Below are 15,000 nucleotides of genomic sequence, written 5' to 3' on the forward strand. Positions count from 1 at the left end.
GTGTGTGTGTGTGTGTGTGTGTGTGTGTGTGTGTGTGCGCATGTGTGTGTGTTGACTGCACTGTCAGATGTGTTCTCTTATGTCTCCCAGGCACCCTCCTGTCTCCCGCTGTTAATGCCCAGGTTTGGAAAAGAATACAAGATGTTTGACGCCATCCTGCCCTCTCTGTCTCTGGACATCACAGACCTGCTAGATGACAGTAAGTATGTAACAGTCTCTTTGAGTGCTGTGTATGATGTAACAGTCTCTTTGAGTGCTGTGTACGATGTAACAGTCTCTTTGAGTGCTGTGTACGATGTAACAGTCTCTTTGAGTGCTGTGTATGATGTAACAGTCTCTTTGAGTGCTTTGTATGATGTAACAGTCTCTTTGAGTGCTTTGTATGATGTAATGTACTGATGATGTGCACAGTGATGTCACATGGGGCACTGTGGCCAGTACATACAAAGCATAAAGTGCTAAAACGTGAGAATCTGTGCAATCAACATGCAGTGTTATGCAGGTAGAGCGTGTTTGTGCTGAATGTGTGTGCTTGGTAGAGCGTGTTTGTGCTGGATGTGTGTGCTTGGTAGACTGTGTTTGTGCTGGATGTGTGTGCTTGGTAGAGTGTGTTTGTGCTGTATGTGTGTGCTTGGTAGAGCGTGTTTGTGCTGGATGTGTGTGCTTGGTAGAGCGTGTTTGTGCTGTATGTGTGTGCTTGGTAGAGCGTGTTTGTGCTGTATGTGTGTGCTTGGTAGAGCGTGTTTGTGCTGTATGTGTGTGTTTGGTAGAGCGTGTTTGTGCTGTATGTGTGTGCTTGGTAGAGCGTGTTTGTGCTGGATGTGTGTGCTTGGTAGACCGTGTTTGTGCTGGATGTGTGTGCTTGGTAGAGCGTGTTTGTGCTGTATGTGTGTGCTTGGTAGAGCGTGTTTGTGCTGTATGTGTGTGTTTGGTAGAGCGTGTTTGTGCTGTATGTGTGTGCTTGGTAGAGTGTGTTTGTGCTGGATGTGTGTGCTTGGTAGAGCGTGTTTGTGCTGTATGTGTGTGCTTGGTAGAGCGTGTTTGTGCTGTATGTGTGTGTTTGGTAGAGCGTGTTTGTGCTGTATGTGTGTGCTTGGTAGAGTGTGTTTGTGCTGTATGAGTGTGCTTGGTAGAGCGTGTTTGTGCTGTATGTGTGTGCTGGGTAGAGTGTGTTTGTGCTGGATGTGTGTGCTTGGTAGACCGTGTTTGTGCTGGATGTGTGTGTTTGGTAGACCGTGTTTGTGCTGGATGTGTGTGTTTGGTAGACCGTGTTTGTGCTGTATGTGTGTGCTTGGTAGACCGTGTTTGTGCTGGATGTGTGTGTTTGGTAGAGTGTGTTTGTGCTGGATGTGTGTGCTTGGTAGAGTGTGTTTGTGCTGGACGTGTGTGTTTGGTAGACCGTGTTTGTGCTGGATGTGTGTGTTTGGTAGACTGTGTTTGTGCTGGATGTGTGTGCTTGGTAGAGCGTGTTTGTGCTGTATGTGTGTGTTTGGTAGACCGTGTTTGTGCTGAATGTGTGTGTTTGGTAGACCGTGTTTGTGCTGAATGTGTGTGCTTGGTAGAGTGTGTTTGTGCTGGATGTGTGTGCTTGGTAGAGTGTGTTTGTGCTGGATGTGTGTGCTTGGTAGAGTGTGTTTGTGCTGGATGTGTGTGTTTGGTAGAGTGTGCTAGCGCAGTAGCTGCAGTAAGTGTCTCTCTAGCCCTCAGACAGTGCAGTATCTGCCAGTCAGTGGCAGAGTGGGAATGCGCTCAGTGCTATGAGGACCGTGACATCACTCCTGGCTGTCTCAAACAGTACTGTCACATCTGTAACACGCAGGTAACCATTACGCCTGTAACACGCATATACACACCTGTAACACACTCTCCATCTATATGTAACTCTAAACGAACTCTTCCATCTGTAAAAAACTGTAATTCTCTTTTAACCAGGTCAGCTGTTTCAGTAGGTAAGAGTAAGAATGCTTATAACCCCCTGTGTGAGAAGGCATCGCAGCCCCGCGTGATGCTGCATTCAGGCCAGCAGTTACATTCGTTAGTCTGTTTTTCCGGCCTGTTAGTTTCACCCTTCAGCGGGGCAATGAACACGGCTTCCTTGCAGCCAGCAGTTACCTCATTTCCTCTGAGTATAGCGTGTATGTTGGGAAAGATCAGCGTGCACATGCTTTGCTCCTCACACTGCTGAGGAGCCTCTTTCTCAGATAAACACAGTGTCAGATGCTGAAAGAGGAAGTCGAACACTTTTACATGGAGAACTGGTTCATCAGTTGTGCTGTTGTGTACAGATTTACAGGTCTGTGCCTCCCTCTTTCTCAGGTTCACACCCACAGGAAACGCCTTTCGCACAAACCTGTGCGCGTAGGCGTGCCAGGGGGGCCGTGGGCGGGGCCAGTACAAGGCGCTCGGCAGCAGTTGGCTCTTTTCGCTGTGACGTGCATCCAGACCAGCCACTACGTTAGCTTTGTGAAGCACGGGCCCCTCCCCACCGACTGGCTGCTCTTCGACAGCATGGCTGACAGGGAAGGTGAGAGGCCAGGTGTGGCTGCCTGGTGGCCACAGGTGCGGGAGTCCGGCTGGAGTAGAGGTCCAATCACAGGCCCCACGGCAGGACGACTGAGCGGTGCATGTAACCTCAGTTTCACCAGTCTGGCTGTAGAGCAGGATGTCAGAAGGTCAGGGTCTCTGACTCTCCTCACAGAGAGTGGTACATTACTCTGACTCTCCTCACAGAGAGCGGTACATTACTCTGACTCTCCTCACAGAGAGCGGTATATTACTCTGACTCTCCTCACAGAGAGCGGTACATTACTCTGACTCTTCTCACAGAGAGCGGTACATTACTCTGACTCTCCTCACAGAGAGCGGTACATTACTCTGACTCTCCCCACAGAGAGTGGTACATGCTCTTACTGCCCTTGTTCCATGTCTTGTCCAGGTGGGGAGAATGGATTCAACGTGCCCCAGGTGAGGATGTGCCCGGAGGTGAGCCGCTACCTGAGTCTTTCTGTGGAGGAGCTTGGGAGACTGGACCCCGCCTCTCTCCCCGGCCCCGCCCGGCGACTGCTCTGCGACGCCCACATGTGCCTTTACCACTCTCCCCAGCTCAGCCTCTATAAGTGACACACACACACACACTCTCTCCTATACACACACACACACACACACACTCTCGTATACACACACACACAGTCACACACTCCCCTATACACACACACAGTCACACACTCTTCTGTACACACACACACACACACTCTCCTATACACACACACAGTCACACACTCTCCTATACACACACACAGTCACACACACTCTCCTATACACACACACAGTCACACATTCTCCTATGCACACCCATACACACACACACATACAGTCACACACTCTCCTATACACACCCATACACAGTCTCACACACACATACACACACACTCTCCTATACACACACACACACTCTCCTATGCACACACACACTCTACACACACATGCACACAATCACACACACTCTGCTATACGCAGTCTCCTATACACACACACTCTACTATACACACACACAGTCACACACACACACGCACCCATACACACACCCACACTCACATATACATGCACTTTCACACACACACCCTTACACACACATTACATTTCATTCATTTAGCAGATGCTGTAATCCAGAGTGACTTCTGCACACCCACTCCCCACATCCCCCTGTATTTCAGTGTTTCATCAGTTTTTACATTGAAACTCTTTGTCTTATCAGTCCTGCTGAACCCCTCTCTTAGTCAAAAGCACCATACAGGATAAATTATTCTGTGTAATGAGAAGATGTGATATCCAGAATACTTACACACAGATTAACCTCTATTTTTTTCTATTTGATTTGTATTTTGAGGATTTTTTTTATATATTACAGCAACTTTTCTTTTTTGGTTTATCTGCTATTGTCAGTAATCATAAAGGCAGAAGTCAGGGAGGAAATGTGTTTGTTGTTCACTATTCAACCCTAATAAAAAAGAAATGTTATGTATATTCAAGAGTGCGTTCTTCTTTGTACCACACAAACTACGAACGATATAAAATTAACAGGGTTCAATGGACAGGCATGGTGGTGACGTATATAATACGCGCCACACTGAGGGCAAGCAGGATGTTCCGGTGACGCCACCGTTCCGGGCCGGTCAGGAAGTCGAGGGGTTGTGTTGGGTTTGATCGCGGACGGGTGTAGCGCACCGAATCTCCAAATTACACCAGCGGAGACACGTCTTGGGTGAGAGGGTGGTTACAGGGGATTATTTACAAGGTAAACGTAGGTACTAACGTTTGAAGATTCACGTTGCTATTTGAAAAGCCCAGAAACAGCTTTCAACGACTTCTTAGATGGTTAGATTCACCAGCTAACAGCCAGCGAATGTGATTTCCGTCTTGATTGCTGAGGCTTGGATCCATGAGAGTCTGTAGCTATACTTCTCGCATGTCAGAGGTAAACACACAACGAGCAGTTTCGCTGGGTTTGAAGGCAGAGCTTGCCGCTACACCTATGGTGTATGTGTAGTATTAGCATGACAGGAGCTGTTTTCATCCATGGACGGTAAAGTCATGATGGCTGGATTCCATTAGCAGCGCAGTTAGGATGCACCGTAGTTCGCTTGCATGCTGCTGTGGAAAAGAAGTACAGCACAATATAACGCAGTTGTGTTTGTTTTTGATTGTTTCGACTAGTGCGTCGTAACTTGGTGCAGCGTTCTTTAAAATCACAGTGTGCATCGACGCCCAGCTACAGGTGTTTTTGCTGTTTACAGCTGTTTTGAGAATTGCTTTGTTGGTGATTTGCAGTGCGAGCGGTTGCCATGGCATCTCCAGGGGGACCAGGGAGCGGGGCCGTGGCCGCGCGAGCCGGTGCGGGTAGCAGGAGGATGAAGTGGGCTCTGGAGCTGAGCGTGGGGAACAGCAGGTCAGCTCCGGGGTGTAGTATAGTGTCGGCTGTACTCAAAGTAGCGGATGGAAAGTTCCATAGACAGTCTCCTTCGCATAAACTACAGAAACATCCAAGTCCATTAAAGAACCTGAGTACACCAGAGTTAGGCACTGGTTTTCACCTATTCGAAGTAATACTAATCATTTCTATTTTATGTGCAGAAGCACTTGAATGTATGAAAATAGGATTTTGCCAAACAATTGTTAACAGCTGTCAACGTACGCCATCTGTAGGAGACCGTAGGTCAGCACACCCTTCTCTGTTTTGGAACTGAGTATTGAGATAAGCCAAATATTCTCTGCTGGAAGCTCCTCCAGATGTACTGACGCCGAGAATAGACTGTATAACACTTTGCACTGATGGAGTTAGAATAAGGGTTGGGTCAACTGATTCTAGATCAGTATTGACATGATGTACCTCCAGCATCTGGGGAAAATGTTCTTTCTGTACTGTAGGGGTCGAGGGGACAGACAGAGCAGTCAGGGGGACACTCTGTACCCCGTGGGATATGCAGACAAGCCTGTCCCAGACACCAGCGTCCAGGAGACGGACAGGAACCTGGTGGAGAAGGTGAGACAGACTGTGCTATGCTGGCGATTCTGCGCTGTGCGCTCTGTGGGGAGTCCAGTGTGTCACTGTTTAATCTCCCCCTGTCTCTTTCTGAATTCAAGAATTTAAACTCTAATATCTCTCCCTCTCCCTCTGTCTCCCTCTCTCTCTCTCTCAGAGGTGCTGGGATGTAGCGCTGGGCCCACTGAAGCAGATCCCCATGAATCTGTTCATCATGTACATGTCTGGGAACACCATCTCCATCTTCCCCATCATGATGGTGTGTATGATGGCCTGGAGGCCCATCCAGGCCCTGATGTCCATGTCTGCCAGTGAGTGTCCCCGCAACACACACTTACACACTGCAACACAGCATTTACACACTGCAACACATCAACACATAATTTACACCTTACACAACAGCGTGTACACACTGACACACTACAGCATAGGGCCCAGTTTAGTTAGGTGGGGGTTGGGGCTTCTCTCGCTCAATAAGTGCAGGGAGGTGAGGTACACATTACTGTATCCTGATGATTTGATGTGTCTGATGTTACCTCTCTCTGTCAAACCTTTGTCTTTTCCTTCCCCTGTATCACACTCTCCGTCCCTCTCTGTCTTTCTCTGTCTCCGTCCCTCTCTGTCTTTCTCTGTCTCCGTCCCTCTCTGTCTTTCTCTGTCTCCGTCCCTCTCTGTCTTTCTCTGTCTCCGTTGCTGTCTCCCCCTCGCAGCGTTTAAGCTGTTGGAGAGCTCCAGTCAGCAGTGGCTTCAGGGGCTGGTCTATCTCATCGGCAATCTTCTGGGCTCAGCATTGGCCGTCTACAAGTGCCAATCAATGGGGTTGCTACCCACACACTCTTCTGATTGGCTGGCCTTCATTGAGCCCCCTCAGGTAACTGCCTCATTCTGCCTTCATTGCATTTTATTACCAGAATTTTAGATGAACAGAAGAGTTTAAAATTAAACCATTTTCTGTGTTTTCTCTTTCTTTAGAGAACAGAGATCATGGGCGGGGGAATGGTTTTATGAAGACCAGGAATCCAGAATATAACCAGATGTGCACGCACACACAAGCACTCACACACACCCACATAGTCATACACTTTAATTTAATTGAATTTGCTTTCATAAAGATATGAAAACAAACTTCCTGCTGCACACAGAAACTGCTGTAAGTTGCTATATATTGCTAAGCAGCCTCAGGTCGCTCTGTTTCCCGTCCCTGACTCAGTGAGGCTGCTGAATCTGTGTAAATGCTTCTCTTTGTAATAAAGATCTTTATGCTGTAACACTTCCCGCTTTCAGACCGGCCTCCATTCCACTGCTTCTCCAGAAAAAAGCCTCATCAAACCAACTGTAAGCAAGACTGCTCTGCCCTGGTCCTGGGGGGCCGCAGTGCCTGCAGGGTTACTGAAACAGTGTTAATGTGGCCATGGCTCTTATGACCACAGTAAACACATGATTAATAAAAGTAATATATCTGTAGCGAGGGGGCTTGGATGATGTATCGGGAAGTGGGGTTGGACGTACAGCCAGGGATGTGAATCCCAGTTTGGACAATGCTGTGCCCTCTAGGGGCTGGTGCTTTGATGTGTATTGTGGGAGTGGTCAGGTTCCTGGGTGTGTCAGCTCTTCCTGGTTTCACTTCCATCAGCCACCTGTCTGCCATTATCTCTCCTCACATTCTAACCTAATTAACCCTTCGGTTTTACTGAAAAATTAAACTTCTCAACCATATTAGAAAGTAAAACGTCAAAACGGCTACAATAGTTATATTAAAAACAACCACTCAGGCAAAATGCAGTCTCACAAAATGGCATACATGATTACAAACATCTAACCTTGTTTCTCAGTTATGTACTACACTGCCGTGTTCTAAGATGTTCGCTGCTGACTCAGCAGCAGGAATGCACCATCACACTCGGTGCCTAAAAATGATGAAACTTTTCATTATGATTTAAATATTACAGTACATATATGCCTATGCCTAACTATGATCTATAAGATCGATGAGTTTTAAAAAATATGACAAAATATAAAAGGCAAAATACTGATGGCAACAGTAACACAGGTTTATTCATTCTCAACACACAAAGAAAAAGTCTTACATAAATCAGGCATTTGCATTCGCTTTAGAGAAAAGCATAGTAATGTTTTTATCCTGTGCTGTCCACATGAATTTAGTAATGAAAGTCTGAGATGTGGTCTGGTTGTGTGCTCTGTCTTGTGATCTCTGATTCAGTTGTAGCTGCCATGTGAGAATGCTTTGTGGTTTGAATGCCAGTCATACTGAGTCAGACTGTTTTCCTCAGAACTCCATATTTCCCACACACGTTTGTGCATCACGTCTGGAGTGTGGCAATTGCTGAATTGCTGCAATGACTGTTCTGTCCATTTGGGGGCGCTGTGCTGTGAACAGGTATCTTTGTACAGGTGTGCGGCAGCCTGAGGCTGTGTGCTGCAGGTAGTTGGAATTTCTGCTGTTTCACAGTTCTGTCACCACCTCCTGTGGAATGTGAACAGGAATGCTGGCCTCTGCCTAGCGGGTCTGACTGGCCATGCAAGACCCCCCCAATCAAGACCCCCCCAATCAACACATCCTGGTATCTCCACTAACAGTCACACTGCACCTGACCTTTTTATTTTAAATTACATAAAGCTTTAAGGTAATTTTCCATTTCAGAGTTGAATAATATAAAATTTTAAAACATCTTTACACTTTATCTGTATAGAAAAAAAGTTGCGAATCTTCATGAAACATTTTTATAGGAATTCCAACAATCTCAAACAAATCATATTCTTTTAAAGTAAATAATTCGCATTTCTCGATATGTGCAGATAACCCGGAATTAGCGGAATTAAAGGTGTTTGCGGGTCTGAGAGGGAGCGCGCACTCCGTGACCCCGCGCTGAGTGGCGTCAGGGCGCGGTGCGGAGCAGATGAATGGCAGGTGTGGCTCTCGCCAAAATCCAAACTAACGCCATTGCATTCCTGCAGAGGGAGGGAGGGCTCACGGAAACGACGGAAGACGATGGGAAACGACAGTTCCAGAAACACGGCGTCGCACTCACGTACACACTGCTAACACCGTCAGTGCACTTAGGCTCCACGAAACCGGCTGCATTTAACAACACACGGCTAACGCCTGCCTCCAACAGCAAGCCAAACTCCGAGATTGTCCCGGTGGGATAGATTAGCTTTCTCTCCTGCAGCAGCCGACCAAGCTGCTCCCCTCCGCGCACCCCTCAGTCACATCGTGTTCCAGACGCTCAGACCGAAGGCCCAAACCCTACACGTAACAACCAGAGCCTTCGTGATCATACAGTCTGCTCTGGGAGAGCTGATCCATAGTGTAAATATCGACAAGCGCAGGAATGTTCAGATAAACTTCAGCTCTGATTTACTGGTTCAACTGACCCAACCGGTACATCTCACGTTTACAAGTCAAAGTTTCGAACCTCTTCGGGAGTGTAAACTAGTATGCTGCTACACACTTGTATGGACAGGAGTGTGTGAGTGGCGCAGCCGGTCTGACCTGTGGGCGTGGCACTCAGGTGAGCTGATAAAGCGTTGGCATTGGTAACGTGTTGCCATAGAGCCATGTGCAGGACTTCAGCGCGCTGCTATAGCTGTGATAGCAGGTCGCGCTGGGAATAATTTTACTACAGGATTTTGATAACGAACATCTTAGAACACGGCAGTGTAGTACATAACTGAGAAACAAGGTTAGATGTTTGTAATCATGTATGCCATTTTGTGAGACTGCATTTTGCCTGAGTGGTTGTTTTTAATATAACTATTGTGGCCGTTTTGACGTTTTACTTTCTAATATAGTTGAGAAGTTTACTTTTTCAGTCTTGTTGAAATATAAATAGCTCGGCCGAAGCGCGGGAAGCATACTATAACTCTGAACACTGGAAACAACTTGTTTGAATGGTTCATCTATAAGAAACACAAACTTTACTAGTTTTGGTAGAAAATACAAAACTTACATACCAAAAACCAAACTGGTAAACATAAAACTAAACCGTTCAAAGAGGACGCTGTCCATCACAAGGTTTTATCGAACTTTGGAGCGTCGCTATGGAGCAGCCTGACAGCCACGATCGGACGCAGAGATACCCGCACCCGTTTGTACACGAACTGAAACTGACCACCGCGCAGAAAATCCGGGTAAGGAACTCACAGCTGGGCTGCTGGCAGCACTTTCGAGTGTGGGCGCGGCTGTGAGAGCAGCGTCAGGTGGTGGCCGATTACTCATTTCTCACTAACATACATGTCATTTATTTCTTGAGTTTCGAGTGGATGAATTCATTGAGAGCTCAGCTGGATCAAAAGCACTGTGTGCTCAGGATCGGGGCTGGGGAAAACGGAATTGCTCAATGTTTGGCTGCTTGCTTGGCTGGTAACTCGGCAGGCACTGTGGCCACACTGTTACACAAACACAGCTGGGAGGCCGCACATGTGTTTTGAAGAATAAAATTGATTTCCCTAAGGCAATGTTGGCAATATTGATTATTGATGGATATGGGGGACAATCTGGGTTCAGCATGATAGACTGTATTGTTTTTTATTCTGTTCTTGTCCTGTTTTTCCTCTTACTCCGGAAATGTGTATATGCATACATGCCTGTGTGTAAGAGAGCGCAAGTACACACACAATTGTGGGCATGCTAATCATTCTCAGTGTGCTTCTGTGTTTGTCCACAGGGGGCAGTGTTGGGCGCAGTGCTGTTTCCTTTGCGAGTGTTCTTAGCTGCGCTTTTCTTCCTGATCATGTGGCCCATTGCCAGCCTGCGGTTGGCTGGCCTGTCAGAGGCGGAACGGGCCGAGCCGATACAGGGGTGGCGGCGCTGGCTGCTTCACACCCCCGTGCAGTTCCTGAGCCGTGCAGTCTTCTTCTCCCTGGGCTTCCTGTGGATCAGGGTCAAAGGTCGCCAGGCGGGGCCGAAGGAAGCCCCCCTGCTGGCCGTGGCTCCACACAGCAGCTTCCTGGACATCCTGGTCCTGGTGCCTGCAGGACTCCCCACTGTGGTGTCCCGCTCGGAGAACTGCAGCCTGCCTGTCATCGGGGGTAAGGGGGGGGGGTCTACCTCTCCGTATCACTCACATTTCTGTGTGTGAGCAGGGGCAAAACACTGTGCTCCCAAAGCCGCACTTTCCCTCCTCTCTCTCTCTCTGCCCCTCACACTGTGCTCCCAAAGCCGTACTTTCCCTCCTCTCTCTCTCTCTCTGCCCCTCACACTGTGCTCCCAAAGCTGCACTTTCCCTCCTCTCTCTCTCTCTCTGCCCCTCACACTGTGCTCCCAAAGCCGCACTTTCCCTCCTCTCTCTCTCTGCCCCTCAGACTGTGCTCCCAAAGCCGCACTTTCCCTCCTCTCTCCCTCTCTGCCCCTCACACTGTGCTCCCAAAGCCGCACTTTCCCTCCTCTCTCTCTCTCTCTGCCCCTCAGACTGTGCTCCCAAAGCCACACTTTCCCTCCTCTCTCTCTCTCTCTGCCCCTCAGACTGTGCTCCCAAAGCCACACTTTCCCTCCTCTCTCTCCCTCTCTGCCCCTCAGACTGTGCTCCCAAAGCTGCACTTTCCCTCCTCTCTCTCTCTCTGCCCCTCACACTGTGCTCCCAAAGCCGCACTTTCCCTCCTCTTTCCCAGGAGGAACAGCAGCCTCTCAGGCTCTGTGAGGCCCTTAGATTCAGGGCAGCCTTCCCTTATTTAGGGGCAGTAATATGTCCCTGTATCCCTGCAGCTGAGTGGCACAGTGTGTCCTGTCTGGGCCACCGTATCTGCTGCTGTCCTGCAAGCTGTGCCACTCAGTCAGTATATTCAGTACGGTCATTCACCATATTCTGCCATGTTCATGCTTTTCAACAGCGGCCAGATCGCCTGCTCTCCTGGATTGCGTTTTTAGGGTCAGACAGCATGTCAGTTTGGGTTGTTTTTTTGGGTGTGCGAGTGGGTTGTGTGATCTTGCTGGTGTTTTGTAATGGTGCTGACTCATCAGTGTGGTGTCTGTTAGTTGGTGCTGTCAGCCTCAGTGCCAGCTGGTTGAGGGCACTCCTCTCTGGGCCTTATGATGACGGGGGTTGCCCTTCAGTAAAGGAATCCAGAGATGGATTAATATTTTTTTAATGTCTCAATTCAAAGGCTGTATAAGATTAATTCTGCCCTGCGTGCATTATTAGATGTTTTTATTTTTACTTAATTTTGTATTTATAGAGATTATTTTAAAAGCATTGTTTGATGTTATCCACAAACGGAAGGATTTATGGCTGACAGTGTGCTGTGATGCCTGTTTGAAATGGTGCAGTTCAGTTTCGTTCCTGTCTCTCAGCTCTGCTGGAGTTTAACCAGGCACTGCTGGTGAGTAGGAAGGATCCGGAGTCCAGGAAGCAGTGTGTGACCCAGCTCAGAGAGAGACTCACCTCCAACGGGCGCTGGCCTCAGGTAAGGGGGGTTGGGGGTGGTCTCAGGTTGGTGGGGGGGTGTGTTGCGGGGTTAGAGTGGTGTCAGGTGTGTTGGGAGGGGGGGTCTGGTGGTGGGTGTGGGTGTGTGAACCCTCTCTCTCTCTCTGCCAGATACTCATGTACCCAGAAGGCACCACTACAAACGGCACGGCACTCATCAAGTTCAAGCCCGGTGAGCCCTGCACAGATCCCGAGAGCCTGCTCGCTGCCTCTGTCATTCTGCAGGTGTCACTCTCCATTACACTCTTCTGCAGGTGTCACGCTCCATTGCACTCTTCTGCAGGTGTCACGCTCCATTACACTCTTCTGCAGGTGTCACTCTCCATTACACTCTTCTGCAGGTGTCACTCTCCATTACACTCTTCTGCAGGTGTCACGCTCCATTACACTCTTCTGCAGGTGTCACGCTCCATTACACTCTTCTGCAGGTGTCACTCTCCATTACACTCTTCTGCAGGTGTCACTCTCCATTACACTCTTCTGCAGGTGTCACGCTCCATTACACTCTTCTGCAGGTGTCACGCTCCATTACACTCTTCTGCAGGTGTCACTCTCCATTACACTCTTCTGCAGGTGTCACTCTCCATTACACTCTTCTGCAGGTGTCACGCTCCATTACACTCTTCTGCAGGTGTCACTCTCCATTACACTCTTCTGCAGGTGTCACTCTCCATTGCACTCTGACTGTGTTACTGTGCTGTGTTTCAGGGGCGTTCATGGCAGGAGTCCCAGTGCAGCCAGTGCTGCTGCGCTACCCCAACAAGCTGGTGAGTCACTGAGGGACCCCATCCCCCAACGAGCGCACAATCCAGGAAATCACATACTCCAGCCTCATATCAGAGAGGCAGACAATCCAGCCTCACATCAGAGAGGCAGACAATCCAGCCTCACATCAGAGAGGCAGACAATCCAGCCTCCTATCAGAGAGGCAGACAATCCAGCCTCATATCAGAGAGGCAGACAATCCAGCCTCATATCAGAGAGGCAGACAATCCAGCCTCACATCAGAGAGGCAGACAATCCAGCCTCACATCAGAGAGGCAGACAATCCAGCCTCACATCAGAGAGGCAGACAATCCAGCCTCACATCAGAGAGGCAGACAATCAGCCTCACATCAGAGAGGCAGATAATCCAGCCTCATATCAGAGAGGCAGATAATCCAGCCTCCTCTCAGAGAGGCAGACAATCCAGCCTCACATCAGAGAGGCAGACAATCCAGCCTCATATCAGAGAGGCAGACAATCCAGCCTCACATCAGAGAGGCAGACAATCCAGCCTCACATCAGAGAGGCAGACAATCCAGCCTCCTATCAGAGAGGCAGACAATCCAGCCTCATATCAGAGAGGCAGACAATCCAGCCTCATATCAGAGAGGCAGACAATCCAGCCTCACATCAGAGAGGCAGACAATCCAGCCTCACATCAGAGAGGCAGACAATCCAGCCTCACATCAGAGAGGCAGACAATCCAGCCTCACATCAGAGAGGCAGACAATCAGCCTCACATCAGAGAGGCAGATAATCCAGCCTCATATCAGAGAGGCAGATAATCCAGCCTCCTCTCAGAGAGGCAGACAATCCAGCCTCACATCAGAGAGGCAGACAATCCAGCCTCATATCAGAGAGGCAGATAATCCAGCCTCCTCTCAGAGAGGCAGACAATCCAGCCTCACATCAGAGAGGCAGACAATCCAGCCTCATATCAGAGAGTCAGATAATCCAGCCTCCTATGAGAGAGGCAGATAATCCAGCCTCCTATCAGAGAGGCAGATAATCCAGCCTCCTATCAGAGAGGCAGACAATCCAGCCTCACATCAGAGAGGCAGATAATCCAGCCTCCTATCAGAGAGGCAGATAATCCAGCCTCACATCAGAGAGGCAGACAATCCAGCCTCACATCAGAGAGGCAGACAATCCAGCCTCACATCAGAGAGGCAGACAATCCAGCCTCACATCAGAGAGGCAGATAATCCAGCCTCCTATCAGAGAGGCAGATAATCCAGCCTCCTATGAGAGAGGCAGATAATCCAGCCTCCTATGAGAGAGGCAGATAATCCAGCCTCCTATGAGAGGCAGATAATCCAGCCTCCTATCAGAGAGGCAGATAATCCAGCCTCATATCAGAGAGGCAGATAATCCAGCCTCATATCAGAGAGGCAGACAATCCAGCCTCACATCAGAGAGGCAGATAATCCAGCCTCATATCAGAGAGGCAGACAATCCAGCCTCACATCAGAGAGGCAGATAATCCAGCCTCACATCAGAGAGGCAGACAATCCAGCCTCACATCAGAGAGGCAGATAATCCAGCCTCACATCAGAGAGGCAGATAATCCAGCCTCCTATCAGAGAGGCAGACAATCCAGCCTCCTATCAAAGAGGCAGATAATCCAGCCTCCTATCAGAGAGGCAGACAATCCAGCCTCACATCCACAGCCACAGACTTGTGATGCAGGTGTGTCTTGGCCTCCTGACATCATGCCTCACTCTGGTTCTGTTACAGGACACCGTACGCTGGACGTGGAAGGGGACGAGCTGGTGATTATGACCTTGGTTATGGTGTAGTGTAACAGCGGTAGGGCCTGTGTTGCCATGGTGATTGGTATGGTAACCGTGTGATGGTGATGATGGCTGTCTCCTCTGTGTGCCTGAAGGGTGCAGGCGTTGTGGTACACCACCTCTCAGCTTTACACCAATCTGACTGTGGAGGTAAGGGCAGCATCTCCCTCTGGTGTTGACTCTGTATGTATGCTGACTTACACTCTTTTTCCCTTTGCTTCACAGCAGCTGTTTGAAACTGGTGGTTATTTTTTATTTTCTGGGGCATTTATACCTAGAGCACAGTGCTCCTTTAGCCAGTGATACTGGCTGTTGGATGATGTGGCTGTTGGATGAAGCACCATTTTGTTTGTTTATGGGAACGTTTTAATGACATGGTATGTGAAAACCTTTGCTGGTGCAGTAAAGGGAGTCAGAAGTCCATCTGTCTCTTTCTTAGTTAATTCAAACTTAATTCAAA

The 15,000-nt window shown here is 48.8% G+C and overlaps 3 protein-coding genes across 5 annotated transcripts in view; all 3 read left to right on the forward strand.

Annotated features, from left to right (window-relative positions):
• The window catches only part of si:cabz01101003.1 (ubiquitin carboxyl-terminal hydrolase CYLD), an 11,795-nt gene extending 8,666 nt beyond the window's left edge, over positions 1-3,129 (forward strand). The window contains exons 13-16 of the mRNA XM_036551087.1: positions 91-199; positions 1,701-1,819; positions 2,317-2,524; positions 2,936-3,129. Coding sequence (XP_036406980.1) covers positions 91-199; positions 1,701-1,819; positions 2,317-2,524; positions 2,936-3,120 — 621 coding nt within the window. The 3' untranslated portion in view covers positions 3,121-3,129. The remainder of the gene's footprint in view (positions 1-90; positions 200-1,700; positions 1,820-2,316; positions 2,525-2,935) is intronic.
• A 1,030-nt stretch (positions 3,130-4,159) lies between these two features.
• Positions 4,160-6,823, forward strand: LOC118793114 (ER membrane protein complex subunit 4-like). Of its 3 annotated transcripts, none has more exons than XM_036551115.1 (6): positions 4,160-4,294; positions 4,828-4,945; positions 5,425-5,539; positions 5,697-5,850; positions 6,250-6,410; positions 6,512-6,823. In XM_036551115.1, the coding sequence occupies exons 2-6, from the start codon at positions 4,842-4,844 to the stop codon at positions 6,545-6,547; spliced, it is 570 nt and encodes a 189-aa protein (XP_036407008.1). In that variant the 5' UTR covers positions 4,160-4,294; positions 4,828-4,841; the 3' UTR covers positions 6,548-6,823. The 3 variants fall into 3 exon arrangements, with proteins under 3 accessions (XP_036407008.1, XP_036407009.1, XP_036407010.1); XM_036551116.1 differs by having other exon boundaries at positions 4,160-4,261; XM_036551117.1 differs by lacking the exon at positions 4,160-4,294 and adding an exon at positions 4,303-4,474.
• A 2,305-nt stretch (positions 6,824-9,128) lies between these two features.
• lpcat4 (lysophosphatidylcholine acyltransferase 4) overlaps positions 9,129-15,000 on the forward strand; it is an 8,883-nt gene continuing 3,011 nt past the window's right edge. The window contains exons 1-7 of the mRNA XM_036551103.1: positions 9,129-9,691; positions 10,228-10,591; positions 11,850-11,962; positions 12,094-12,154; positions 12,691-12,749; positions 14,485-14,519; positions 14,636-14,690. Of these exons, the coding sequence (XP_036406996.1) occupies positions 9,602-9,691; positions 10,228-10,591; positions 11,850-11,962; positions 12,094-12,154; positions 12,691-12,749; positions 14,485-14,519; positions 14,636-14,690 (777 nt within the window). The 5' untranslated portion in view covers positions 9,129-9,601. The remainder of the gene's footprint in view (positions 9,692-10,227; positions 10,592-11,849; positions 11,963-12,093; positions 12,155-12,690; positions 12,750-14,484; positions 14,520-14,635; positions 14,691-15,000) is intronic.

The sequence above is a fragment of the Megalops cyprinoides genome, chromosome 18 (assembly GCF_013368585.1).
Source record: "Megalops cyprinoides isolate fMegCyp1 chromosome 18, fMegCyp1.pri, whole genome shotgun sequence".
Taxonomy (NCBI): Eukaryota; Metazoa; Chordata; class Actinopteri; order Elopiformes; family Megalopidae; genus Megalops; species Megalops cyprinoides.